A 24,260-nucleotide genomic window follows, 5' to 3' on the forward strand; every position below is an offset into this window, starting at 1 on the left:
TCAATAAGTAAAGTAGGCATGGCCAGAAAAGGAAAGAGAAATCGCTAATGTGCCATGGGTATAATGACTGAGATAGAAGGCTTGTTAACGGGCTTGTTTTGCAGGAAAGCCCATTCTTCCACCTTATCTTTCAACCACAGACCCAACACCCACCTAGGCTCTTCACATGTGCACCGATAAATTTGACTGTTTGAGAGTCTGAATCTCAGCATGTGACCATCTTAACAAAGCTACCCACCAGCTGAGGGTTAAACATATTTCTTTCTGATGTTGAAAGATGGATGCAGAGTGGCTTCTCCACTGTGCTCAAGGCTGCGGAAACTTTGTTCGCTCTTTATTCACTGTGGGTAAAAATGCGCCCTTAAAACATTCTCAAGAGGGCTGGAGAATTACTATTTTCATGGTGCATAGCAGAGAATGTGGAGTATTCAAGGACACAGACTATGGTTCGGACAGATTTATGATTTGTGACGCACAGAAGAAAGCACACTTAATTTTTGACGTATTTGTGTTGTTGCTGTCTCTCTAAATGCTCACATTCACATCTCTACTTGTCATACTTCCTTTTGTTTTGCCTAATATTGTATTTTCTCTCCTTCACTCACTCTCTCACATAAAATATACAGAGATTTGAAAGCGCTTTAGAACCCAGAGGCAAGAATAAGAATCAGGCCAAAAAAAGACAAATATTTGAGGATAATTTCGGAGTAAGAAGAGTGCAGATACATAAAAAAGAGCTATAGGGAACACAGATTATCACAAAAACAGAGAGATAACATCTTCAGATGGCAAAATGTCACTGTTTTATAATGACACGAAATCATGTTATGCACAAATAGAGTCGCTATGTTATTTTGGCCAGTTCAAAGTGGGTTTAATTGAATTGAATGAACTTGAAATTCTGTTGTAAGGAATAGGTTGTCATATTTTGTATGCTTGAGAGCTAGCCTATTAGAGTTGAGATAGGTGAACTAAATGACTCCGCTATGTATGGGTGGATACCATTACAATAAATGTCATCCTAAAGGGATAGTTCACCCCAAACAAACACAAACAAAAATAGCATTACTCTTCCTGATGTCGTTCCTAACCTTTATGCATCTGTATTTTGTAGAACACACTAGGGTTGTTTTGGACCCAATTTATGTTCATTGTACAGTACGCTAGGCAAAAACTATTCAGAATATCTTCTCTTGTGTGAATAAATGATGACAAATGTGCATGTATTATGCCTTTAATAATGGATGGATGGATGGATGGATGGATGGATGGATGGATGGATGGATGGATGGATGGATGGATGGATGGATGGATGGATGGATGGATGGATGGATGGATGGATGGATGGATGGATGGATGGATGGATGGATGGATGGATGGATGGATGGATGGATGGATGGATGGATAGATAGATAGATAGATAGATAGGTAATATATTCATATTATTTATTTATTTTATTATTTAGGAGTATCATTTTCAATACTCCATGTAGGCCTATGTATCACATCACTGGATAATGTCCAGGTTTTGGACTATTACAGGGACACCCAAAAATGAAAATTCTGTCAGCATGTCTTCCTCATTTGTTATTTGTCCATTTGAGTCAATGGAAACTGTTGTTGTTTGTTTGCTTGTTTTTATCAGCATTCTTCGAAATTATTCTTTTGTATTCCACAGAAGAAAGAAAATCATTCAGGTTTGAGACAACGTGGGTGTGTAAATGATGACATTATTTTCATTTTAGGTGAACTATCCTTTTAAAGCATGGTACAAAATAATATGCTTCTCCCTGTTCTCCTAGTCTATTGAATCTCAATGTGTATTGCTTTAGATACCATTTCCAGTCATAATCACAGCAGAAACACTGGTTGTCATAGTGCATTAACTTGGAAATATTGCCATATTGATCGAACAGTTACAAAGACAAGGATCAGCAATCTGGAAATTCAGCCCATAATCTCCCTTTCACATATGTTTTCATTTCAGTCTCCAAACTGTGGTATAATCAATAACTAATCAATCTCCTGGACAGCCAATAGGACCTAGTTCCCTTGGGAGACGCTTCCTTGCCACCTAATAAGATAGAGACATAAAATATGGAGAGGTAATGGAGGAACTCATGCATTCAGCCTCTGATCGGTTCATTAACTCATTGTTGCTTATAAAGTAGCAGAGAGAATTAGCCACGTGTGGTCCATCTTAAGGGTTCTCGGGCTCCCCTGGGACCAGGGGGTCGTTCAGTCTTATCACTAAGTTTTGTTGTTGTTGGGGGGTTAAGAGACACAAGAGAATAATGGTCATATTGTGAGAACACTATGTTTTTTAATGGATTTGTGGCACAGGAACATGTGATCGTGGACTGAGTACTGCAGGACTGAACATGGTTGTACATACGCCATTCAGAACTGATTTGCGAATGCCTTTTAAATTCTAATTTGATCTAATTCCTAAATTTGAATTTAATTTTAATGGAGATAGAAAAGAGGATTCAGAAGTGCAGTTTGAATTTGAATGTAAGGAAGAGGAACTAAAATAAAATATATATTTTTTAAAGGTGTATAGATAGATTTACTGATTAAAATAAAAATTATGCGTATATATAATGTATTCTATAATATAATACCTTTAAATAAATATATAATTTATTTAATATAAAATTTCTATTTTAGAATTCCAATTAATATTTAAAGACAGATTCATGTTTGTCTTTAATCAAATAAATAACATTGTTTTATGTTGTTGTTGTTGTTGTTGTTGTTGTCCTTCCTCCAATGCTTTGGAAAAATGTAAAGTCTGTCATGCGAATAAAGCAATTTGACTTCAATTCTTCAATTCTGAATTTTGCAGTAGCTCAGTAATACTATGTCTGCCATAGGAACACATTATATTCCAACACTGTGTTACTGAAAACAGCATTAATATTGCAGCTTATCACAGTCTTGCTATACACTCAGCATGGTGATTCAGAGCACTACTGTACCGATATTGAGCACTGGGCAAGTTCCTTGTCAGTAAAGTGCCAACAGATGGCAGATAAAAAGCAAGCCTGTGTGCTTACCACACCAGCACTGGATTTTTTTTTTTTTTTTTTTTTGTGACAGGTGCAGCTGTTTTCCTTCACATACTGTATTAAAGTTACTGGCTGCAATTTATTGACTCATTGCAAAGTACGTTTGTGACCTCGTCTTGAATGACATGATGAATGAAAACAAACTACTATGACAGCCCTTATTATACCACATGATACGGCACTAGAGTTCATCCAAGTTGATTATCTCAGTAACCCTCGTTCGAAAAAATACAGCAATCTATCTGCTGTAACACATCAACCAAAAATGTATGCTGAAGAATAGGACGATTCATCTGTCATTGTCATCTCAACACCGAAATCCCTGTTTACAACCAAGTGGAACACTTCCCTTTGACTTAGAACACACTCTCCAAAAACCATAACAAACAAAATATTAGATTATGGGCCTGGTCTTGGTGGCGTTAACCAACCTCCAGACATGTGTCCTCATGTTAATACATAAAACCGAATTATTTACTCCGCACAGGTATCTAGGCTTACTGATACAATTAATATCTATTATTCATGGATCATTAAAAAGCAGCTGTCTCGTGGATGTGATGGACTATAATTGATTACGTTTAACTTAACTTTTTTTTCCTTAATGGCTCTCAAATGAAATGCTAATCTCTGTTTAAGTGATTGATATGCAGAGAGAGTGTCTCTAATGCCAGCAACATGCATAAAAAAGATGAACAAGACACTCATACACTTCAGCCTGACATCCTGAATATAAGAAGGCCATTGATTTTTAATGCTACTAAAGAGCCTCACCACAAATACATGTAAAATTTGAAACATTCTTTCAGATAAATGATGTTTTAGTGGGAATATATTGGATTGACTAAAGGTTAAAGGTTATGTTTTTGTTGACTACTCTTGTCTGTTTGTGTTGAAAGAGGGAGGGAGAGAGGGCAAGAGAGAGGGAAAGCGGGAGGGAGCGGGGAGGAGAGAAAAGAAGAGAAGTCTTAGCAGATGGAGATGGAGGACCATTCTGTGTTTGAGCTGGATTGCAACTGGGATTAGTGAGAGCTTGTCAAAGGCACTGTTCGGGTAGGATGAAGAGACGGAAACGCTGGTACGCTGCTCCTTTCATTTGATTATGAGCTTTTTTTATTATTTGTACTTATGCCAATGATAATGGCTCTGGGTGGGATTGGATATCTCTAACTGGCTGTTTCTCATTTTAGTCTTGGGTAAAGGGTGTGGGTGAGGGAGAGAGATAGAACGAGTGCTTTGTTTTGAGGGTGCAACCTTGAGAGATGTTGTTTTGAAGAATCATTAATGTCTGATGCCTCTTGTTTCATTATTTCTGCAGTTCATTCCTTTGGAAATGTAATTGCATAGCCTACAAGATGTCATTTGAAAGATATTCTTCTCACATGTGTGGATATATCCCGGGGGAGGGAAGACTTTATATGACAGGCTGTATTATCAGAATCTAACTTTCCAAAATCTAACGGCATTCAAATCAGGTCTGTACTATTTTGTTCAGGGATGTAGGGAGGCTGTCAGTTTCTTGTGCTGTCCCTCCTGCTGGGTAAAGTAAGTAAGTGTGGTGATCATGCACCCCTGAAATTCCTAATATAGTCCAGCCCACATTTATGACTAAACCTCTTCAGCAAGTGAGTGTGCGCACACTGACCTCATAACACACACTTCAACTTCCCACACGGCCCCAGCCTTTCCAAAACTACACGGGCTATACACACACGCTTGCAGTTGCTTCCTGCTGACACTCCAAATGTATTCACGCTGAGAACAGAAGGCATCTGTTTCCTCTCAGTTTTTTTTTTTTTTTTTTTTTTTGATTTTCTCAAGTATTGGATATGCTGGCTGGCTTTGTTGCTGTCTGTAATTACCAACAGCTTTTAAGCTACCTTCGGGAAATATTAGCATAACCACTCATGCTATAACATTAGACAATTATTCTTGTCTTCCTCTCACCTATATATTTATTTTTAGATGTTTTTAGGACAGTTTTGCCATTTTTCAGAACCTATAATCCAATGCCTAAACTCAGAAGCAAATTTATTTTTATTTTTGTTGGACAGAAGTTGGGATATTTGGCGTATGGGGTACGAATAGTTGATTATAAATGAATAACTGTTGGGGACAGCTAAAAAAAAAGAGAATTTTGTTAATAACTTGTGTTTTTGTATTAAAATGTATAGTGTTTTACTACATCACAGGTTATGTCTAATTGATGGCACTGTTGTATGATTTCAAATTTTAGATATATGAATGGGCCATTAAGGGGGATCCAGGCATTTTTTGTTTAAGGGCCCTTTCACACCTTGTTTGGTCCGGATTTTCTGATTTTTCAGTTTGATCCGAATAAAAATTACAGGTGTGAAACCTCCCCCGGACCATGGTCTGGACCAAACAGACGAAATTTGGTCCGAGAAAAGAGGTAGTCTCGGTCCAGATTAAACCGAACAAAGGTTTGGTTTGTTTCTAGTGTGAAAGCATTTTCTGTATGGTTCGGACTTTTAGATCATTTACAGGAAGTTCCGGTGGTTCCCACATAGCCGAAAAAGACAGAAGATAGCAGGAAAAATATTGTTTCCTGCCGGCGACGATATAATATGATCGCACGACGAGGGCGTTCATTTGTCGAATTTGAACTAGCCTCGCGTATAGTGGTGCTGCAGGTAGTAATGCCATAATAATAACAATATAGTTGCAACGATATGCATCTGTTCATTCATTGTTGTCAAAGTTACCCGCCGATTTGACAACACGCTGATGTCAGACGCACGTCCGTTTACAAACCAATCAATGTCAAGATGCAGCCCACATAGATGATGACGACAGGACGCAAGTATGTCATTTAAAGTTATTTAGTGCGCTTGCATAATTGCAATGTGAAACCAAACCTAATCTTATCGAATGTATAAAATGAACTTTGGTTCGGACCTTGGTGCAGACTTTCAGGTGTGAAAACGCCCTAAAACTAGCTACCTTTCATGTTAAGTTAGGTTTATGTATAAAATATATAATAGTTCTCACAATAAAAACACCGGATATGTACCTCCACTGCTTTAGTAGCAGTCATTAGTGCACCAAAGTGTACTTCATTTGTGGAAAGTGCTTTCTTGTACTTCCTCTTGAAGATATCTCTCAAACAGCACTAAGAAAGTCACCATGTAAATAAGAGGCCCTCCACTCCAAATTGTATTACCAGAATGCATTTAAGAAATGGGATGGAAGGTGAATTGTGTGGCACATGTGATGGCGGTCCAGGCTGTCCTAAGCGTTCAAGTGTTGACTATTAGCTTTAAAATGTGTTTTGCTTGCACTCTGCATCTTTCTGTCTCTCACTCGCTCAGCCAGTTCAGCTGCTGCTGTGTGTTTATCCTTTTTTTTTAAAGCATTTTACGTACAGTAGCACATTAACTTGATGAATTATATTAACTTGAGCAACCGTGAGGAAAATACGCTTATGACTTTATCATTTTGAGTGGTGGTCGAACGGCTTCCAGAAGCCATTCATTTCTTATTGTTTAGGACTTCCTAGAGAGACAAGCCAACAAATGTGTTCCAGCCTCACTTTACCTCAGAGTCTCACAGCCAGGCTTTTTATACAACGAGTAGCTATACAAGTTATACTGTAGGGAAATACGCCTTTTGAAAGAAAGATGTGCCATGAGCATAAATGTAAGTTCCATAATCTCCCCACTTGAAATTAAATATGTTATGTATGTAAGAGTCCACATAAAAGTTGAATTGCTTCTTCGTCTAGATGTAGGTTGCGGATTTGTAGCTCTATACTGAACCAGAACTGTTCTGTTCATAGCATCTTCTGTTTTACATTGAATTATTTTACTTTTTGCTGTATTCAGTTCAAATATATCTGACTGAGTTGTAATTGTATTTGAGGGCACTCTGTCTTTTCCTTTAACCTTTAGCGCTCAACAAGCTCATTTTTTGATGATCCTAGTCTAGACAGTATCCCCAAAGTCTTACAATGACTTATGGAATAAAAATATTGATTTAATACAAATTAATTGTCGTGTTGACATCACTGACGCCAAAAAGGCATTGTAGTCAAACGTAACACACCATTTTTTAATTCTGGTCATGAATGCATGGTAGACTTGATCTTGGCAGCCTCTCACTAAAACTAACTACACATGGGTTTGGAACAGCGAGAGTAAATAAATAAATACAACAATTACTCTTTCTTTAAAACATACATATATGCTTAAAACAAGTCCAATTAATTTTACTGAATAAAAAACAGTAAACATTTGAACATTAAGCTTTGTAAACAGTAAGCTTTGAGCATTCACATTAAGTGTTTTCTGCTGGCCTCACTGAACCTGATAGCAAAGAGAGAAGGAGCATGAGAGATAGCAGTTGAGTTTCACTCCTTAACAGAGGGTTATCGGTGAGAGGAACAAGAGAAGTATCTCTCTCCGTCTATTGCTTTATCACTAATTAACGCAGACCCGTTCCTCCTGATGAGCTCAGTGTGAAGCGTATGGTTGGCCGCTGCATAATTTGTGGGGTTTTCAGATTCTGCCTTTGATTCTCGCAGTCAGAGATGTTGATCCCACCTCACTTCCTCAGCGGGGGCGGGCGATTGTGCTGCCGCAGCAATTGGAGCCTCTTACATGGGGTGCTGAAAAACTGTAAATTGCTCTTCAGGGCTTTTTGTTACCCAGCATGAAATTCACCTCTCAAAACAGATAAATAAATCAAGCTCCAGGTCAGACACAGTTTTTCAAAAGCAGAGTCATCAAAAATTATGCAATGTGCTATCCCATCAGTTCTGTCCCATTAAGAAATAAATCTATGTTTTTAAAATGACTGTAAAACATTAGCATTTTACATTAGCAAACAAAAAAAGCATTTTATTAGCTAAAATCAATGTCTTTATTCATAAATATGTCGTGATAGGTGCCACCATAATAGTTTGCACCACAGTTCAGAGAATCGCATCTGTCGGATTTACATCATGTAAATTCGTCCATTTCTCCTGAAATACATAAAAGTGTCCGGTGAACTATAGGAGAAGAATAGAGTAAACTTTATAGTTTTCTGCACAATGTGTATCTGATATGAATAAAACACAAATTATAGCCTAATTGAAAAGATTATTGTTGCAGCATCCATTGACATCAATGTCTGAAACCTAAAATAAATATTATGTGGTTGAAGACACTGAATAGTTGTGATATATGAAAAGCACTGAGCATGTCCGTCTCTGGCTCAACACCAGCCAAAGCGCAAAAGCACGGTTGAATTTAGCAGTGACGCACTGAACGTTAATCACACTGGTGTGATCGTATGTGTCAAAGGGTTAAAATCAATCGCATTTCGGGGGTGGAGAGTACAAATTGAAACTGAGTGTCACAAATCAGATCTGAGGGGGCAATGCCCCGTTTTGCCCCCTTGTGGTGCCAGGCCTGATTTCACCATATTCAAGCATCCAGCTTTTACTAAAGTACAATCCCAGTTAAATGTATCGTTTTGCTTAGGATGTCTTGAATTAAAGGACATACCCTTTGCCATGTCAGTTACACTGGATTAAATAGTTATGTAGCCTGTTTAGGAATCAGTGGGCTTAGTATTGGTATTTTCAATTTATGTGCAGAGGTGCTTGTGATTGGATTATGTATAGAAAGTCACTTTGTAATTCTGAATCAATAGTTGGAAAAATAGATTTTTTTTTTTTTGTCAAGGGGCCACTGGGGTTTCCTGTCCACTTCCTTGAACCACTGCATGTGGTGTTTAACAGCCTACTGGTGAGCTTCTCAAATGTTAACATTATTGAACCAACGACAACACTGTTAAAGTGGCTAATGGATGTGACATCATGAAATCCTTATACTGCAAACCAACTGTATTCTTTCTCAGCCCAGAAGATGACATTTTGATAAAGATCTGTGGAGTTATCCTTAAAGGTGAGCTGGGAGAAACTCTTGAGGGATTCTTCTTTGACTTCTTATACCATTAGCTGTGATGATATCACACAAGCCCACTAAAACTTTAAGGGTTAGATGTTCATCCTTCCTCTTCCTTTTAACCTGCGAGTTAATTACATCTTTCCTTCAGGGTAGCATCGTTAGAAGATATAAGACTCATTAAAATGAAGAAAGGATTTAATAATGATAACATTTGGACTGATGTAAACTTACTGCTGGGACAGCACTGGTAAACAAAGATGTCCGTGCCAATGCTCATTATGTTTACTGGAATATTTTAACCCGATTCTGTGAAATTCATACGTGTTCACATAGCGTTGCCATTATTAGAGTAAGCATATAACAAACAAGCTACACTCACAAGGATGGAAATCTTGTCTTTGTTTCAACATGAAGAACACTAAAAGTGCAGAAAAACAACTGCTATTTTTAGGATGTACTTCTAACACAGCTGTTTGTGAGAGGTGGTTGTTTCTCTAAAGATTCACGTCCAACTGAGGCAGGTGTGTGTATGCGTTAATATGACTGGGGAGAAAACAAGATATTATACAGGTCTGGATTAGCCTCAGAAATCACGAGTTCCTTTAGCTGAGCCTTAGCGAACCACTGTGTAAAAAGTAATATGGAATATATAAAGAACAGCAGGATTCAATACAAGTTAAGTACAGTCAACATCTTTTATGGTATTATGTTGATTATACCAAAAAAAAAAATTTTGTTGTTCCTGTATTTTCTGGAGAGAAAAAAAATCAAGTGCATGGTGAGGCATTTCAATGGAAGTTAATGGGGCCACTTCTGGATTTAAGCAAAGCATCTTTTTTATTTAAAGGGGTCATGACATGGATTTTTATTAGTATTTTAATTTTGTTCCTTGTTCAATATGTTAATAAAGTTCTTTGCACACACAAAAAAAAACATATATGTAACATTATTTACTGACAGCATTATGAAATAATTTACGGTTTGGGATGCAGCTGCTGTCAGATCCTAGACTGTTTGATGATTCATCTTTCAACAAATGTTTCTTTGCGAACTCTCCATTACAATTTGCATTGTCTATAAAAGAAAATGCTCCAAACAAATGTATAATCTGATCTGGGACGCCATTAAAATAAACCATCCACTTGTTTCAGACTGAAGTCTGTTCAGAGACGCAAACAATCTGTCTAATCTGGACACGTCAAATTGAACGTTCTTTCACTCTTCCATTTGTCCTGTTGTCGACAGACTCAAGTATGTGGAGTTCGTCAAAAACTGAAACTGCATTATGTATCCAGTGTAGACAGCATCAGTGATTATAATGGGTTTTATTTGCTTTTGATGTTTTGATCTGGAGGCAGTCAAATGAAAATGTATTTGCCAGTGTGACATCACAGATCCCGCAATATCAAAATGAGACGTTTTTGGAGTTTATTGCTTTGTTTATAATGAGGAGGATGAATTCAGCCTTGAAACTTGCAGGATGTTTTAATAGTACAAACACCTCTTATATGTCAACAGATCAATGCAAATTTGATTTCTCATGTCATAACCCATTTAAGCTAGCCCTTGTATAAGGGTTTATGTTGTTACCATTACAACAAAATTGTTAAATTATATGTAACTTTACACAAAGAATATTAGTAACTGAGTGTTATTTTTTCATACAGTAATCATATTAGCTTACAATTTATTTGTATCATCTTTTGGCTAGACTATTGAAACAAGTTTAACGTTTGCAGAATGGCCCCATTCTCAATAAGTGCCTCACTGTAACCCATATTGTTTTATTTTTACAGATTTAACAGATTTTTTTTACAAGTTAAGCAAAGTAAGAGAATGAGAGACAAATGGAAACTATTTTAATGGCAATAAACATTATGCTGCAAATGCTGTTGATTGAGCTTAATTTAAATGCAAACAGAGACATGTCTCAATTCACATGCTAATATGGGAGTGACCATGCATGCAACCGTTTCTCACATGCCGTACCTCATTCTTTCCGCATGATTATATTTAATTTTGTGTAATTATTCCAGAGCTTACACTATTTTTCATCCCATAATCCATTTACCTTATTCAGTTGCTGGCTGTTTGGAGAGATAGTATAACTATAAGGGTCTTTTCAGGGCATTTTTTTTTTCTTAATTGTGAAATTAACTAAATCTATCTCCAGCTTCCACAGAGCATTTGCAGGGTGTGGTCATCACATTAGGTGGTCCACGTCAGAAGGACCAATATAGTCTCTGAGTGGAGATATAGCACATCCTGGCTTGAAATGGCATTTGTTGCTTGATTGCACAGGAGTCCAGTTTATCTAAAGCCTAAAACTGCCAGGGCAAAAGACCGGAAAATGCTGGAGAGCCCGTGTAAGGGTATTAGACTTGGTTCTAGTCTGATTGACAGAGCCAGGGAAGACCATTCACACACGTTAAGCCGATCACAGCCCAGTCGGGACAAAATACATGTCCCAGGCATTTAAATGGTATCTTTCTCTCCCTATCTCTTGTACACGCGGACTCATGTCAGAATAGAAGTGAATGAAATGATTGGCCAGTAAAATACATCATGATGTATTGAAAATAACATTTTATGAAATGGTCAAGTTAGGTTTTTCATTGACCATGTTTAGTTTGCACTGAATGTCATGCCTGGCCTTGTTTACTGTCTTTATACAAATTCCTGATCTTAGTGTGAGCGATTCATATTTTTTTTACCGAAGCTAAAAAATAGTTTGAAATAATCTTTCATCAAAATTACTTTTCGACCTCTCTTCTAATTTTAAAATTGCCCAAGTTGGTTTGCTGGTCTGGCCTGGTTTCCAAGCCTGGTCAAGCTTGTCTGATGGTTTGTTTTAGAGGGGCTTTTAGCACATTTCACGCTGAGAGAACAGATAGACCAGCTGAACAGCTTGGACAGGCTGGAAACCAATCTTAAACTTGCTTAGACCAGCAAACCAGTTTAAGCTTCAATCCTGCAGGGATATTGAGAACTTTCCACAATCTAATCTATACCCAATGGATAAACCTACTTTTATCATTAAATACAGCTAGATTTATAGCATTACAAGACAAGGAACAAATCACTGTTTGGAAGGCTGTAATTAGCAGATCCAAACCACTTGAGATCTGAAAATGTGTTAATGTCATTAGGCATGAATTATGTACAATTTTATTGTATGGATTTGACAAAAATCCAATTAATTTCATAAATAACTCTCCTAAATAGCGGATCAATACGGTATTGAATACCTAACAAAGAGGAACTACATTTTCTTAATTGCACAGCTTGGGGCAAATAACCAATAAGAGCAGTGAAAGGTAAAGTTTCATTAAATATAAAGTTGTGAAGAGTCTTTGGATTTGTAAATATGTGTTTATATACATGGGTCTGTCAGTATCTGTGTGTGTGTGCTTGTAAGTGAAAGAAATATTAATTGTGTCACCTAATAAGACTCTTGATACAAACACTGGTGTCATGTTTGCGTTTCTTCCCTGTGAGCACCTGCTCTCTAGGAGACTATGCTCTCTGTGTCAACACAAGCCTAATGCTTCAAATTGCTCATTGTGGGAATCTAAACATGGGCCTACTATGAGTATGAGGGGGAAGTGTTCTTGTTATCATGCTAAGTCTCATTTATTCCTATTCTGTTTAGTTTCAGGGCATAATTGGCAATGCAAATAAAGCCAGAAATAAACAGGACACCAAATACTTTTTTGTGATGATTAGCATATATTTTGGTCGGGCAAAACAGAGACTGTGTCTGAACAAGGCGCAGTTGTGTAATGTTCTTTTTCTTCATTTTATTTTTCCTGTTTTTGTTTTGTTTCACTGATCATCCTCAGGGTAGAATTAAAAAATTGTCAATACTTAGACCCCTGTATACATCTCCTGTCACCACCACTACCCGCACCCTAACTGTTACGTGCAAGAGGAGACCATATAAGATTGCGGCTGGTGATTTCAAATGTGATTTGCTCTCTGTGGATTCGTGGCATTTCATGTCGTATAATGAGCGCATATACATGTTATATAACTCGACCAGGCTGTGTTTTGTGCCTGTGGGGTTTCTGCACCTCTTTCTCTCTGTTTAAATTGAGTGTGCCCATGACACACCAGATGAGGCGCTATGTCTATGCACTTTTCACAACCTGTTTCACAATCTGTCTGCTTCACTAACACACACCCACACACTACTCATTTTGAGCTTTGCAGATATTCATTTTTACACTTTCTACTCAAATATCACATTGTTTTATTTATCTTTGCCAAATGCTTAGGAACCATCAAAAAAAAATTGTAATGTGTGTTTAGGTCATTAAACTATCTAGTTCATTACGTATTCCTGACACATTCATTTGTACTGTTCACTGAAGGATGCAGTGTTTTGTCTTGTTACTTAATTTAGATGATATATTGTCTTCATTTATTGTATTGTAATTGCCTGTGTAGAATGTACAGTGCAAGCTACAAATAGCCAGGAAAAATTAGGATCTAGCTCTGATAAAATGTTCAAATTACATTATAGTTAATTCAAATATTGTCTAAATTTACAAATGAACACTATTATAATGAATGGCAATTTTTTTGATTGAATCTATTATGTCCTTGTTTGTTTTACTGAATCACCACATTATGCAAACCTGCCCTCTAGAGGTCAAACTTTGGCGTGCGCATGCTACAATTTATTGTAAGTTCAGAGCAGATGCAATGTAAATGCAAAAGTTACTATGACTGCAACAGCGTACAAACAGCCATCTCACATTCAAATGTGACTATGAAACTGCATATTTACATAAACAATCAAACAAACACATGCACACTTAGTCACTCTGCAGGACATTTATGAAAGTGTCTCCACATGCATCATGTGTGAGTGCTTGTTTTCGCTGATGCACACAGGCAGACACCACTGTGACTTGACTGGCAGTGTGATATTTCACACAATGCTGAGTATGCGGAGCCAAAAAAACATCCCCAAACAATAGTAATCACACTGCCAGGGTTTCTGAGGTCAACATGAAATGTCGTTCGCAACACATTTTATGAATCTGACGTATTTTCAGTTCAAAAAGGACATTCAATGAGAAATATTTGAGGGTAGGGTTTGATTTTGTCCAAGAGGTGGTTGTTACCACAATAGATCCATGCATATAGATGGAGAGGAAAGGTTAAAAATAAAATGTCAGCCGAGAAGTAAAGTTGTTTCAAGGAACTGCAAGTCATTACATTTTGAAGTTCAATAGAAGGTACACCAATTTCAATAAAACAGTGTTACCTTTAAAATCAAGGCCTTCATGAAGGTCTGGGAATAATTTCTGACAAAGGACGGTCACAGAAGGCTTCTCTTTAGCCAAATAAACATACATAACAGAGTCTAGAAACCACTTTAATCCTGGTTTGTCTTACATTTGTATGGTGTATGTGTGGGTGCTCTACAAATCATTACTGTAGATGTATATATTTTTTTAAGTTATGAGGGAAATTGTGTCATGAAAAATCAAACCACACTTTTTTATGGTAAAGGCTTTTTATTTGAGTCAACAAGTTATTTGTGTAGTCTTTGCTCTCTACGTAGTGGTCTATGAATGTTTATAATTTAGCATTTAATGAATAAACTGAAAACTGCAAAACCTGCAAAAAAAAAAAAAAAATGTTGAGAAAGTTCAAATCTTCAAAAGTACTGAACAGACTGAAAAAGAAAAACAGCAGGACACCCATAGGGCTGTGAATTCATGTGCACACAATAAAGAATCAATCCATGCATATACAGTCCCACAAGCAAGAACTGAGGCAGTTTTCTTTTATTTTTGCATGGATACACCAATCTTCAGTTTGTTCTCTATGTGCCGTACAAACAAATTCATATCAAGTCCATTGAGTGGTGTCTCCTGCTGTTCTTGATGAATCCATGTTGTGTATTTAATGTTACAGAATACTAACCAGTATTGGTTAACCTTTTGTTTGTTAAGTAACCTTTTATTTTGCCATATTCTTTATGGCTTCTATGTAATATAATATGTCAAGACATCTTTGTTACTAACTTTTAATCTTTCTCTTTCTTTCAGAGCCATGACAGTATGGTGGACTGTTTAAATCGAATCATGCTGCACACAGCCGTGTCTTGCTGGCAGCCTTTGCTGGGGCTGGCCCTGGTGGCCGTGTTCGTGGGCTCCACCCTGGCCTGCCCCTCCCGCTGCGAGTGCTCCGCCCAGAGCCGCTCTGTCATCTGTCACCGCAAGCGCTACAACGCCATCCCTGATGGAGTCCCAATCGAGACGCGAATCCTTGATCTCAGCAAGAATCGCGTTCAGGCCGTCAACCCCGATGACTTTGCTGCCTATCCACACATAGAAGAACTGGACCTGAGTGGAAACATCATTGCCTACGTTGAGCCCGGAGCCTTTAACTCGCTCTACAGCCTCCACTCACTGAGCTTAAAGAGCAACCGCATCAAGCTCCTCTCTCTAGGCGTCTTCTCTGGCCTCTCCAACCTGACAAACCTGGATATCAGTGACAACAAAGTTGTCATTCTGGTGGACTATATGTTCCAGGACCTGCGCAACCTCAGGTCATTGGAAGTTGGAGACAATGAGCTGGTTTACATCTCCCATCGGGCCTTCAGTGGACTGTTGTCACTGGAGAGCCTGACGCTGGAGCGCTGTAACTTGACGGTGGTGCCCACAGATGCCCTGTCCCACCTACACAACCTGGTGAGGCTACATATGCGCTACCTCAGTATCAGCTCTCTCCACCCCTACTCCTTCAAGAAGCTATTTCACCTCAGACACCTAGAGATCGACAACTGGCCATCGCTGGATTTGTTCGCCGCTAATTCTCTACATGGCCTAAACCTCACCACGCTTTCCGTTACCAACACCAACTTGTCCTTTTTCCCCTACCAGGCTCTTCGCCACTTGCCATACCTCACGCACCTTAACCTCTCCTACAGTCGTATTCGAACAGTGGAAGGTGGCCTGCTTCAGGACCTGGTCCAATTGCGTGAGCTGAGATTGGCCGGATCTCAACTGGTGTCCATTGAACCCTATGCTTTCCAGGGTATGCGCTGGCTGCGCTCGCTAAATGTCTCCCACAACCGTCTTGATACCTTGGAGAGGGGTGTATTTCATGCTCCTGAGACTCTACAGGTGCTGTTGATCAACAACAACCCTCTGGTGTGCGACTGTCGTCTCATGTGGTTGCAGCAGAGGCGTCATTCCATTTCTTTCGGTGACATCCAGCCTGAGTGCAGCACTCCGGAGGGCATCCATGGACGCCCCTTCAAGGAGTTCAAAGAGACCCTGCTGTCCTACTACGTGACCTGCACCAAGCCGAAGATCCGTGAAAATCGGACTCAGATGGTGTCAGTGGAGGAGGGACAGTCGGCCCGTTTACACTGCAACGCAGAGGGGGCACCGCTGCCCACTATATTCTGGGTCACCCCACGCCGGAAACACCTGACCAACAGGAGCCACGGCAGGGTGACGGTCCACAACAACGGCTCGCTGGATATCAAGGCGGCAGAGGTTCAGGATGATGGTGTGTATATGTGCGTGGCCTCTAACACAGCGGGCAATGACACTCTTATGGTATCACTGGCAGTGAAAAGTCTGGGCTCGCTGTATGCCAACAGGACCCAGCATTACACGGATACAAGCAATGCCACTGCCAACGGTACCAACCTCCCTAATGTGACCTTTGGCCTTGATCTAAAGACTATCTTAGTTTCTACAGCCATGGGCTGTTTCACATTCCTAGGAGTGGTTCTCTTCTGCTTCCTGCTCCTGTTTGTGTGGAGTCGAGGAAAAGGCAAACATAAAAACAACATTGATATTGAGTACGTGCCACGCTCAAAGTCCAATGGGACCTCCGCTGAGGAGGCGGACCAGGGTGCTGGGCCACGGCGCTTTAACATGAAAATGATTTAAACCGTTTAAAGTAATACCAGTTGGAATTTACACAGATCGTGGCTTGACAAATAGTACCTGGAACAGGAATTAATCAGATCGATGCCAGGCAACTCAACAGTCCCTAAGATTCAATCCAGGCTTTGGTTCAGCTTGGACTTTACTGGATACGCAAAGGGAATAATATGTGTCAATAATAAACTATTTTCAATTTGTATGAAACCCTCTTGGTAAAAGGGGATGTTCACCAACACTCCAACACAAATTGTGTACAGAACCAATTTGTAAAATTCAAGTATTACTCTTATTTGCTGAGGCTCGCACATGCTTTCTCACTGCGACCAACAGATGATCGGGAATCTGTTCTCTCCTTCATTATCCTGCATATATGTACGTAATGCTCAGTTATGTATGTGTATGTAAACATGTATAAACACTTTCTTTTATTGCATTGTTCACAAAATGCAATTATCGCCAAAATTCACATTTCCCATGATTCAAAGGAACTGCTGTATGACCAAGCCATCGTCTCGCTACTCAAACTGTTTGAGGATGGAGGACAAAGGGCTTTTGCTGGTGTGAAATGTTACTCAGAGGAACGTGTATGCCGTTTGTCTACCCCAAGTTATTCTCCTGATATGAAGAATATTATATTTGTTAATAATCTGGAAAAAAAAGAAGAGAGATTATTTATTAACAAAAGCCTTTACGTTCAAACTCAATAATACAAGGTGAAGATTTTCAAATGGTTTAAATTCATGATTTTTTTTCTTTGATTTTGATGTAAGTATACACATTAATTGACACATGCCATTTTTAGTTGTGCTCTTGTCCATTTCCATGACTCTAACCCCTTCTCTGGTACAAAATACAAAATGTCTTCATTTCAAGTCAAGCTACCATTATTATTCTTTTTTTTTTCCTTTCCTTTTTTTCCCTAGTAAGAAATTCAACTTTGTTGTGGTAGTTTCTCATTTTGTTGTTGAATCATTTAGATTGTAAACAGTTCAAAGTAAAAGAAAAAAATACATGTATGTGGAATAAAGAATATTGATTTGTATTCTGATGTTGTATTTAAACGAATCTAATTTCATAAATTATGAATTTAAATTGATGTTATTGCACACTGCTAAGTACAGTGTTTCTTTGGATGTACTTTGAAAGACAATTTAATTACATATAATTTAATGGTTTGCATATAACTCTGCTGGCCAAACATTGTTAGGCAAATTGAGGTTGAACTAAAAAAAACTGGTTGAATCAGTGGAAATACAAGGACAAGATGAGACCAAGTGCTGTTGAACTAAGATACTTTGCATGTTTTATCTCAAGAGCAGGAAGCACATGTTATCTAGAGAAAAATCTCTAGAAAAAGCTGTTAACCCAGTGACATGAGGGAAATGAGTAGGCAAGATACATCCATCATGCCACATCCATCCTACATCCATCATGCCGATGAACAATGTGTTGAGAAACACTAGGCATGAAAATCACAGTGGGTGAAAGCACTAATTATACAAATTGACAAGGGAGAGATGTTTTATTGCTTCCTAATTGTTAGTTAGAACTTTTTGTCCCCTTTTCCCCCCCTAGTCCTTCTTTAAAGAAAGTCAGAACACAAACATATGAAGTTACCAGAACAAGTAGTGTCTTGGTGTCTTGAAACAAGGTTTGTAAGGCTGTGCAATTACCATAAAGACGTCCGTCAAAGGAGATATCCCACTGCTGCCAAGGGAGACCTAATTTGAGACCCTGGTCCTTTTTTGTAACAGTATTGATTTCCCAAAAGGCACTATGGGATTACTGGCCAACGTTAGGAATATTCTAATTTCTCTAATCTCAGTCAAGCCCAAAGGACCATATGCAAAATCTGTTTCATTGGCCCTTTTCGCTCATTTTGGTTTGTGTTATTGCGGTCCCTCCGGACAGAGAGAAGGACGCTCGCACTATTGCCTGAGAAAACTAAAATTAGGTTGACTGCGGTTAATGGGTCAGATGCTGCCATTTTCAACTCAAGGGGATTAGAAAGTCTACTCCACAAAAACACGCACACAACAGCACTCACAGACATTAAATTAATCATCCCTGACCTAATAAGTCCCTACAAAGTCCTTTCTCAAACTCTACATTAGTGATGGGAAGTTTGGATAATTTTAGTTCAAAATGAACAAATCTGTATTCGAGTCATTTCGTTCATTTAAGTGGCTTTAAATGTTATACTTTTAACAGCCAAATTCCCCGAACACATTCACCTACACAATCTTGATCTTATTCTGAATTAAATCATTATAATGCAGCCAACGATAATTCTCAGGGAACAAAAATAATTACTTACCTTCCGAGTCTTTCGTTAACTTGTCAAGTGACAGTCGCAATAAACAGATCATTCATAGAAAATATTAATTCATCCATGAATGACCCACGCCTACTCATCACTGTCAAACTCAAACTTTAAAACTGCATTTTATGTAAATATTATGGTTGCATGGCAAATCCCCTGAAAACATTCTGCCTGCTTTATTCTTTGTGCCTGCTGTCAACTGTATGTCTTATCTTTTGTAATAATGTCAGCATACTGATATTCAATATTCCTGATGCCAATTTACAGCTCTTTTCAAAGTGATTTAGACTTCTAGACAGCTAGATTGTCCACCATTTTGAATCTTGAAAACTTTCATCTGAAATTCACCAAATTTGGTACATACCATCTTCAAACTAGACTGGTCAAAAGTTTTTTGATATAACATTTCATGTGTTATACATCAACTATTTTGATGTTGGGTGCATTGTAATCCGCAACGCTGTCTATAGTGAGTACTGAGTTTTTTTGCAATTTGCATGCTTCAATATTTGCTAGTTTTATTTTTTACTGTTGTCTTTGTTGCTCAAAATATCTGCATGAAGAGCTTGATCACACTAAATCTTCTTTGGCATTTGTTAAGTGTAATATAGAATTGCATTAACCATTTGACACCTAATTCTGATTTTTTAAAAATGTAAGTATATTTTCTATCTTCTGTTGGTTTAAACAATTTGGCTAAAAAAAGCAAAGACAAAAAAAGCACATACGTCAGCTTGTTCATTGGAGAGCAAATTGAATTAGAGAAACACTGTAGGGCTCTGACTAAGGTACTGCAAAATATCTTCCAGGGTGTCATGCAGAAAAACATTTTGCATGACTGAATTTTATTTATGAGGTCTATAACTGTTCCAAAAGACCTCTGAGGCACCACTGACAATCGGAAGATAGCTGAATTATGATTTGTTTATGCATAATGTGTAGTATACAGATTCTGCGTGAATCATGTGAATTCATGTTATTATTGTGATAAATCCATGTATGGATTACATGTAATGTACAGTTCAGGAAACAAACATTGCAGTCATTGTTTAGAATAGTAGAATTCAAAGAGGTCAAAACATTTTCCATTGTTAATTAAGTCCACAGCACTAACAATGAACGAATGACTCTTATAAGCAGGTTTTTTTAGTATATCAAAAACAAAGCGCAGCCTGAATAATCTATTTCCCGAACAAATCCGTAATCCGGTTTGTTTCAGTGAAATAAAAACAATCAGTACAGCGCTAACATGTTTGTCCATCTCCAAAATGAATAACTATCAGCTGATTCTGTTAAGTGAATCAAACACAGACCTAAATCATCAGTATTGATAATGACAGTAGAAGATTACTACATTGTTACAGCTATTGAATTACATGTATGACGCCTTTATTTAAATATGTATTATCGAAATGATCTTATCATTCAACAGAATTGGATTTTTCAAAGTATTCATTTGAAGCACAAGAAAATCATTAATGGAACCATAAGGAACCTGAACTGTTAAATTCTTCAGAACTCCCATCCTTTCATTCCCATCAAATCATCTTGCTGGATATTTTTTCCAATTAATATTTGAGAATATTTGCTTTTAGCTAGACTGTAAGACTTTCACCTCTGCCCAGAGAGATCAATGCTCCATTTGATAGTTTTATTAATTCTGTCAGGACCACTATTGTCAGAGATGTTTGACAATTAGCATATGTACAGTTTGGTGGTATGGTTCTGTTGTGGGCAAGAACTCCCTGCTCATCCATGCAGCCTAGCATGGGTAAGAGCAGGAAAAGTAGCAATAACCATTATGGTAAACACAAAAGCAGATATCATTAAAATTCAATATTTGAATATACAACACAATTCGAGAAATTAGTCTGATTCGAACTTCGAAGGGGAATCAGAAGGCCAACTCTTGACAGGACGAGGGGAGGAGCTGGGGATGGAGGAGGGTAAATAGCTCATGAGCGACGCGATAAGCCGCTGGTAATACTGGTGGACCTTATATATGGATGCTTTGATAGGCATCGTATTCCTATTGGTAGATGTGGATCAGCTGATGCGAGCTTGACTGACGTAACGTGCCAGAACTAACGCTACGCTTGATAGTCACTTGCCCGGTAACTGGGCAGAAGTCTGTTTAGCTCAATTTCCTCAAAATCCATTTTTGTTAAGATCTAGAAGACACCTGACTCTGACCTCAGTTTTTCTATTAAACAAACCTAGGTAAAAGAAGTTGTGCTAATTTTAACTCGATAAAAGTTACAGCAAAACTTCTAAACTGCTGTATTCTGTTGTATGGAAAGTGGGTCGCCTCAGTGAAAGAGAAGTGTCAACAGTGACTGTTATCCAATCTTCAATCTGCTAGTTATCAACAAAAGCACAATACCCACATCAATCATACTACTGCCAGACATTCCTCTCCAATTACTTTCTCTTCAAGGGCATTGTCTTTTTAAGCCCGATTCTGAGAGATCTGATTACATTCTTATCAAATGATCTGACAATTGATTTAGATGCTCAGATATTGCACAAGCGGGGTTAAAAGGAATGATATTGACTGAGGAGATTCTCGGCTGTGGATGGAAAAACAACATAAAGCAAGATGTCAACGGATGTACTGAGGCATAAGAGGAAGGGCACTGGGGGTTGATGCGTGTGACAAGAAAAGGAGGACGGTCACACATCAAACTCCACGCCAATTTGGTCAGAGCCACAATTCTGCATTTCAATCTGTGTGAAACACTTTCGTCCAGCTGTAATATAAAATGGCAATTTGCCTATTGTGCCACTCAAATGTCAGATCTGAAATGCAATTTTACAGCACTTCATGCTAAGTGGGCCATTTTGAAAAGATACTGCTTATTGCTTTTATTCAAACCAACACAACTTTCCAAAGGAGTAAAGTTCTGAATGCGCATATCACTTATATATGTTTTACAGGCACATTCGCGCAGCTGATAGCTGATTGGCTGGTTCAGGTCATGTGATCCCGTTCCAAAGTGTTTATTCAATCTGTCTTTATTTGGACCTGTCAGAAGGAGTAATCGCACCACTGAGAACTCAAACCAAGCAACACAAATTGCTCTACAACTTGTTACACACGCTTGCCTGTCAGCCTTCAAGGTCTCCAAAGACAATTCAATTCAACCAGACAAGCGAATTTGCTGTTATTTAAATAAAAGAGAAACCGAGACTTGTTTTTCAGCGGCACGTATTTCCTCACCCCCAGTTCTGGAATGTGCTCAATTTTTCCCCTCCACCACACACAGAAAAGTGTGCATCAGTCCCATTAAGAATCAAACAAGAACCTCTTTCCGGTGTTTATGGTGAAAGCATATTTTTTCTGCACTCTGTCGCGGTGGCTAAGTGCAGATTTGAGGGCCCAGGAAATCTGATGCGCTTTGATAACTTGTAGCAACACATTCTCCAACCAATAGACTTTAATCTAATCCAAGGCAGAGAGGCAGAGGTGTTCCTCACCGCCTCACAGGATTACTGCACTTATTATGTTAGGAGTTAGGCTATCAGCGCATAATTCTATTTAGTTTCACATAAATCCTCATTCAAATAATGAACAGCGAATGCATAGCACAATATGGTGTGCTATTGGGCAGTGATAGATTGTATTGAGATTTTTGTTTTAAAAAAAGACTAATAACATGTGCTATAATAAAGTGTGGAAGGTGATATTTAAGATCATTTCTTAAGTGCAGTGCTTTTATGCACTAAACAAATGGCTATAGAAGTGAAAGAGGTTGGTTATGCTCTAAAGAATTGCCTTTTCTTTATTTGTGAACTCTTTGTTTGTTTTTTGTTTCATTGTCAACATTTTTAGTTTTATATGAGACATAAATTATCAAAAAAAAGTTCTGGTGGGTTGCAACCTAAAAAAAGGGTCACAGAGAAAACTAAATGCAAATAATAAAATGCAACTAACCATATAATTGTCTGTAGATAGAAATAATAATCGGCTAGAATAAAGATAAAATAAAAAGCTTCTCAAATATTTTCCCAATGTACATAATTTTGCATGTTATCTGGTTTTATGTTCAATATTAATATTTCCAAGAATAATTCCAATAATAATTAATGAGTAGAATTTATAAATATGATTTGTATTTATTTAGTATTTATTTGCACAATAAATACAGATGATAATAATAATAAGTTCAATATTACAAAATCCTTTTTTTCGAGTTTGTATCATTAAAAAAAATTGCCTGCAGCGAGAAGAGTGCTTACCGCTCTTTACATGAAGAAAATCTATTTCAAAGGGAGCATCTGTGACAGGAAGCTAGCGTAGACTAGGAAGAGTTCAAGGCCCCGTTTACACGATGGGAAAACGCAGATATTTCTCTGCGTTTTGGCCTGTCATTTACACGAAAACGCTGTTTTTATCCCAGAAAACGATTATTTCTAAAAACTCCGGCCAAAGTGGAGATTTCTGAAAACGCCGGTTATATGTTGCCGTGTCAACTGGGAGAAACGGGGTTTTAGGTTCTCTCTTGTCGATTCTGAGGATTCTGATTGGCTTGCATGCCTTTATCCTTCTCCCTACACTGCCACCCATAGGTTTGGCATAGTTATGATGGTGCTCGACGGCGTATTTATGCGGGTTGTGTGCACGATGTTATTATTGAAAACGAAGGGGGCGAAATATTAGTTTCTCTAAATACCCGGCTATGTGTAAATGTGGCCCAAGGCCACAGAGAAGAGTACACAACCCCTACAACATCAAAAAGTATTGATGACAAATGTGTAGTGCGAAAGATAAGTTTAGACAGCTAAAAGAAAAGAAATCCAGTTGTGTGTTATTACTGAGATCAAAAAATATATATTTAAAGACCAAATATAAACTTTACAAATCTGTCATAAAGCCAATCTTCCAAATGTGTTTGTAGAAAGTTAGCATTTAATTTGAAGTCAGTAAATCATTTACATTTATTCATATTGAAAGATCCCTGGAATGGGAAAAGTTGTATCCAGTTATATGCAGTCAGTTTTAATAAACAGGCAAGAAATGCAAGAGCTT

At 38.0% G+C, this 24,260-nt stretch overlaps 1 protein-coding gene across 12 annotated transcripts in view; it reads left to right on the top strand.

Annotated features, from left to right (window-relative positions):
* lingo2 (leucine rich repeat and Ig domain containing 2) overlaps positions 1 to 17,955 on the top strand; it is a 336,136-nt gene extending 318,181 nt beyond the window's left edge. For 11 of the 12 annotated variants that reach the window (XM_079631502.1, XM_079631507.1, XM_079631508.1 and 8 more), the window contains one exon: positions 15,052 to 17,949. In XM_079631502.1, the coding sequence (XP_079487628.1) occupies positions 15,064 to 16,911 (1,848 nt within the window). In that variant the 5' untranslated portion in view covers positions 15,052 to 15,063 and the 3' untranslated portion in view covers positions 16,912 to 17,949. Of the gene's footprint in view, positions 1 to 15,051 lie in introns of all 12 variants that reach the window. The other variant, XM_079631509.1, reaches the window with a different exon arrangement.
* The last annotated feature ends 6,305 nt before the right edge of the window (positions 17,956 to 24,260 follow it).

The sequence above is a fragment of the Phoxinus phoxinus genome (assembly GCF_949152265.1).
Source record: "Phoxinus phoxinus genome assembly, chromosome: 12".
Taxonomy (NCBI): Eukaryota; Metazoa; Chordata; class Actinopteri; order Cypriniformes; family Leuciscidae; genus Phoxinus; species Phoxinus phoxinus.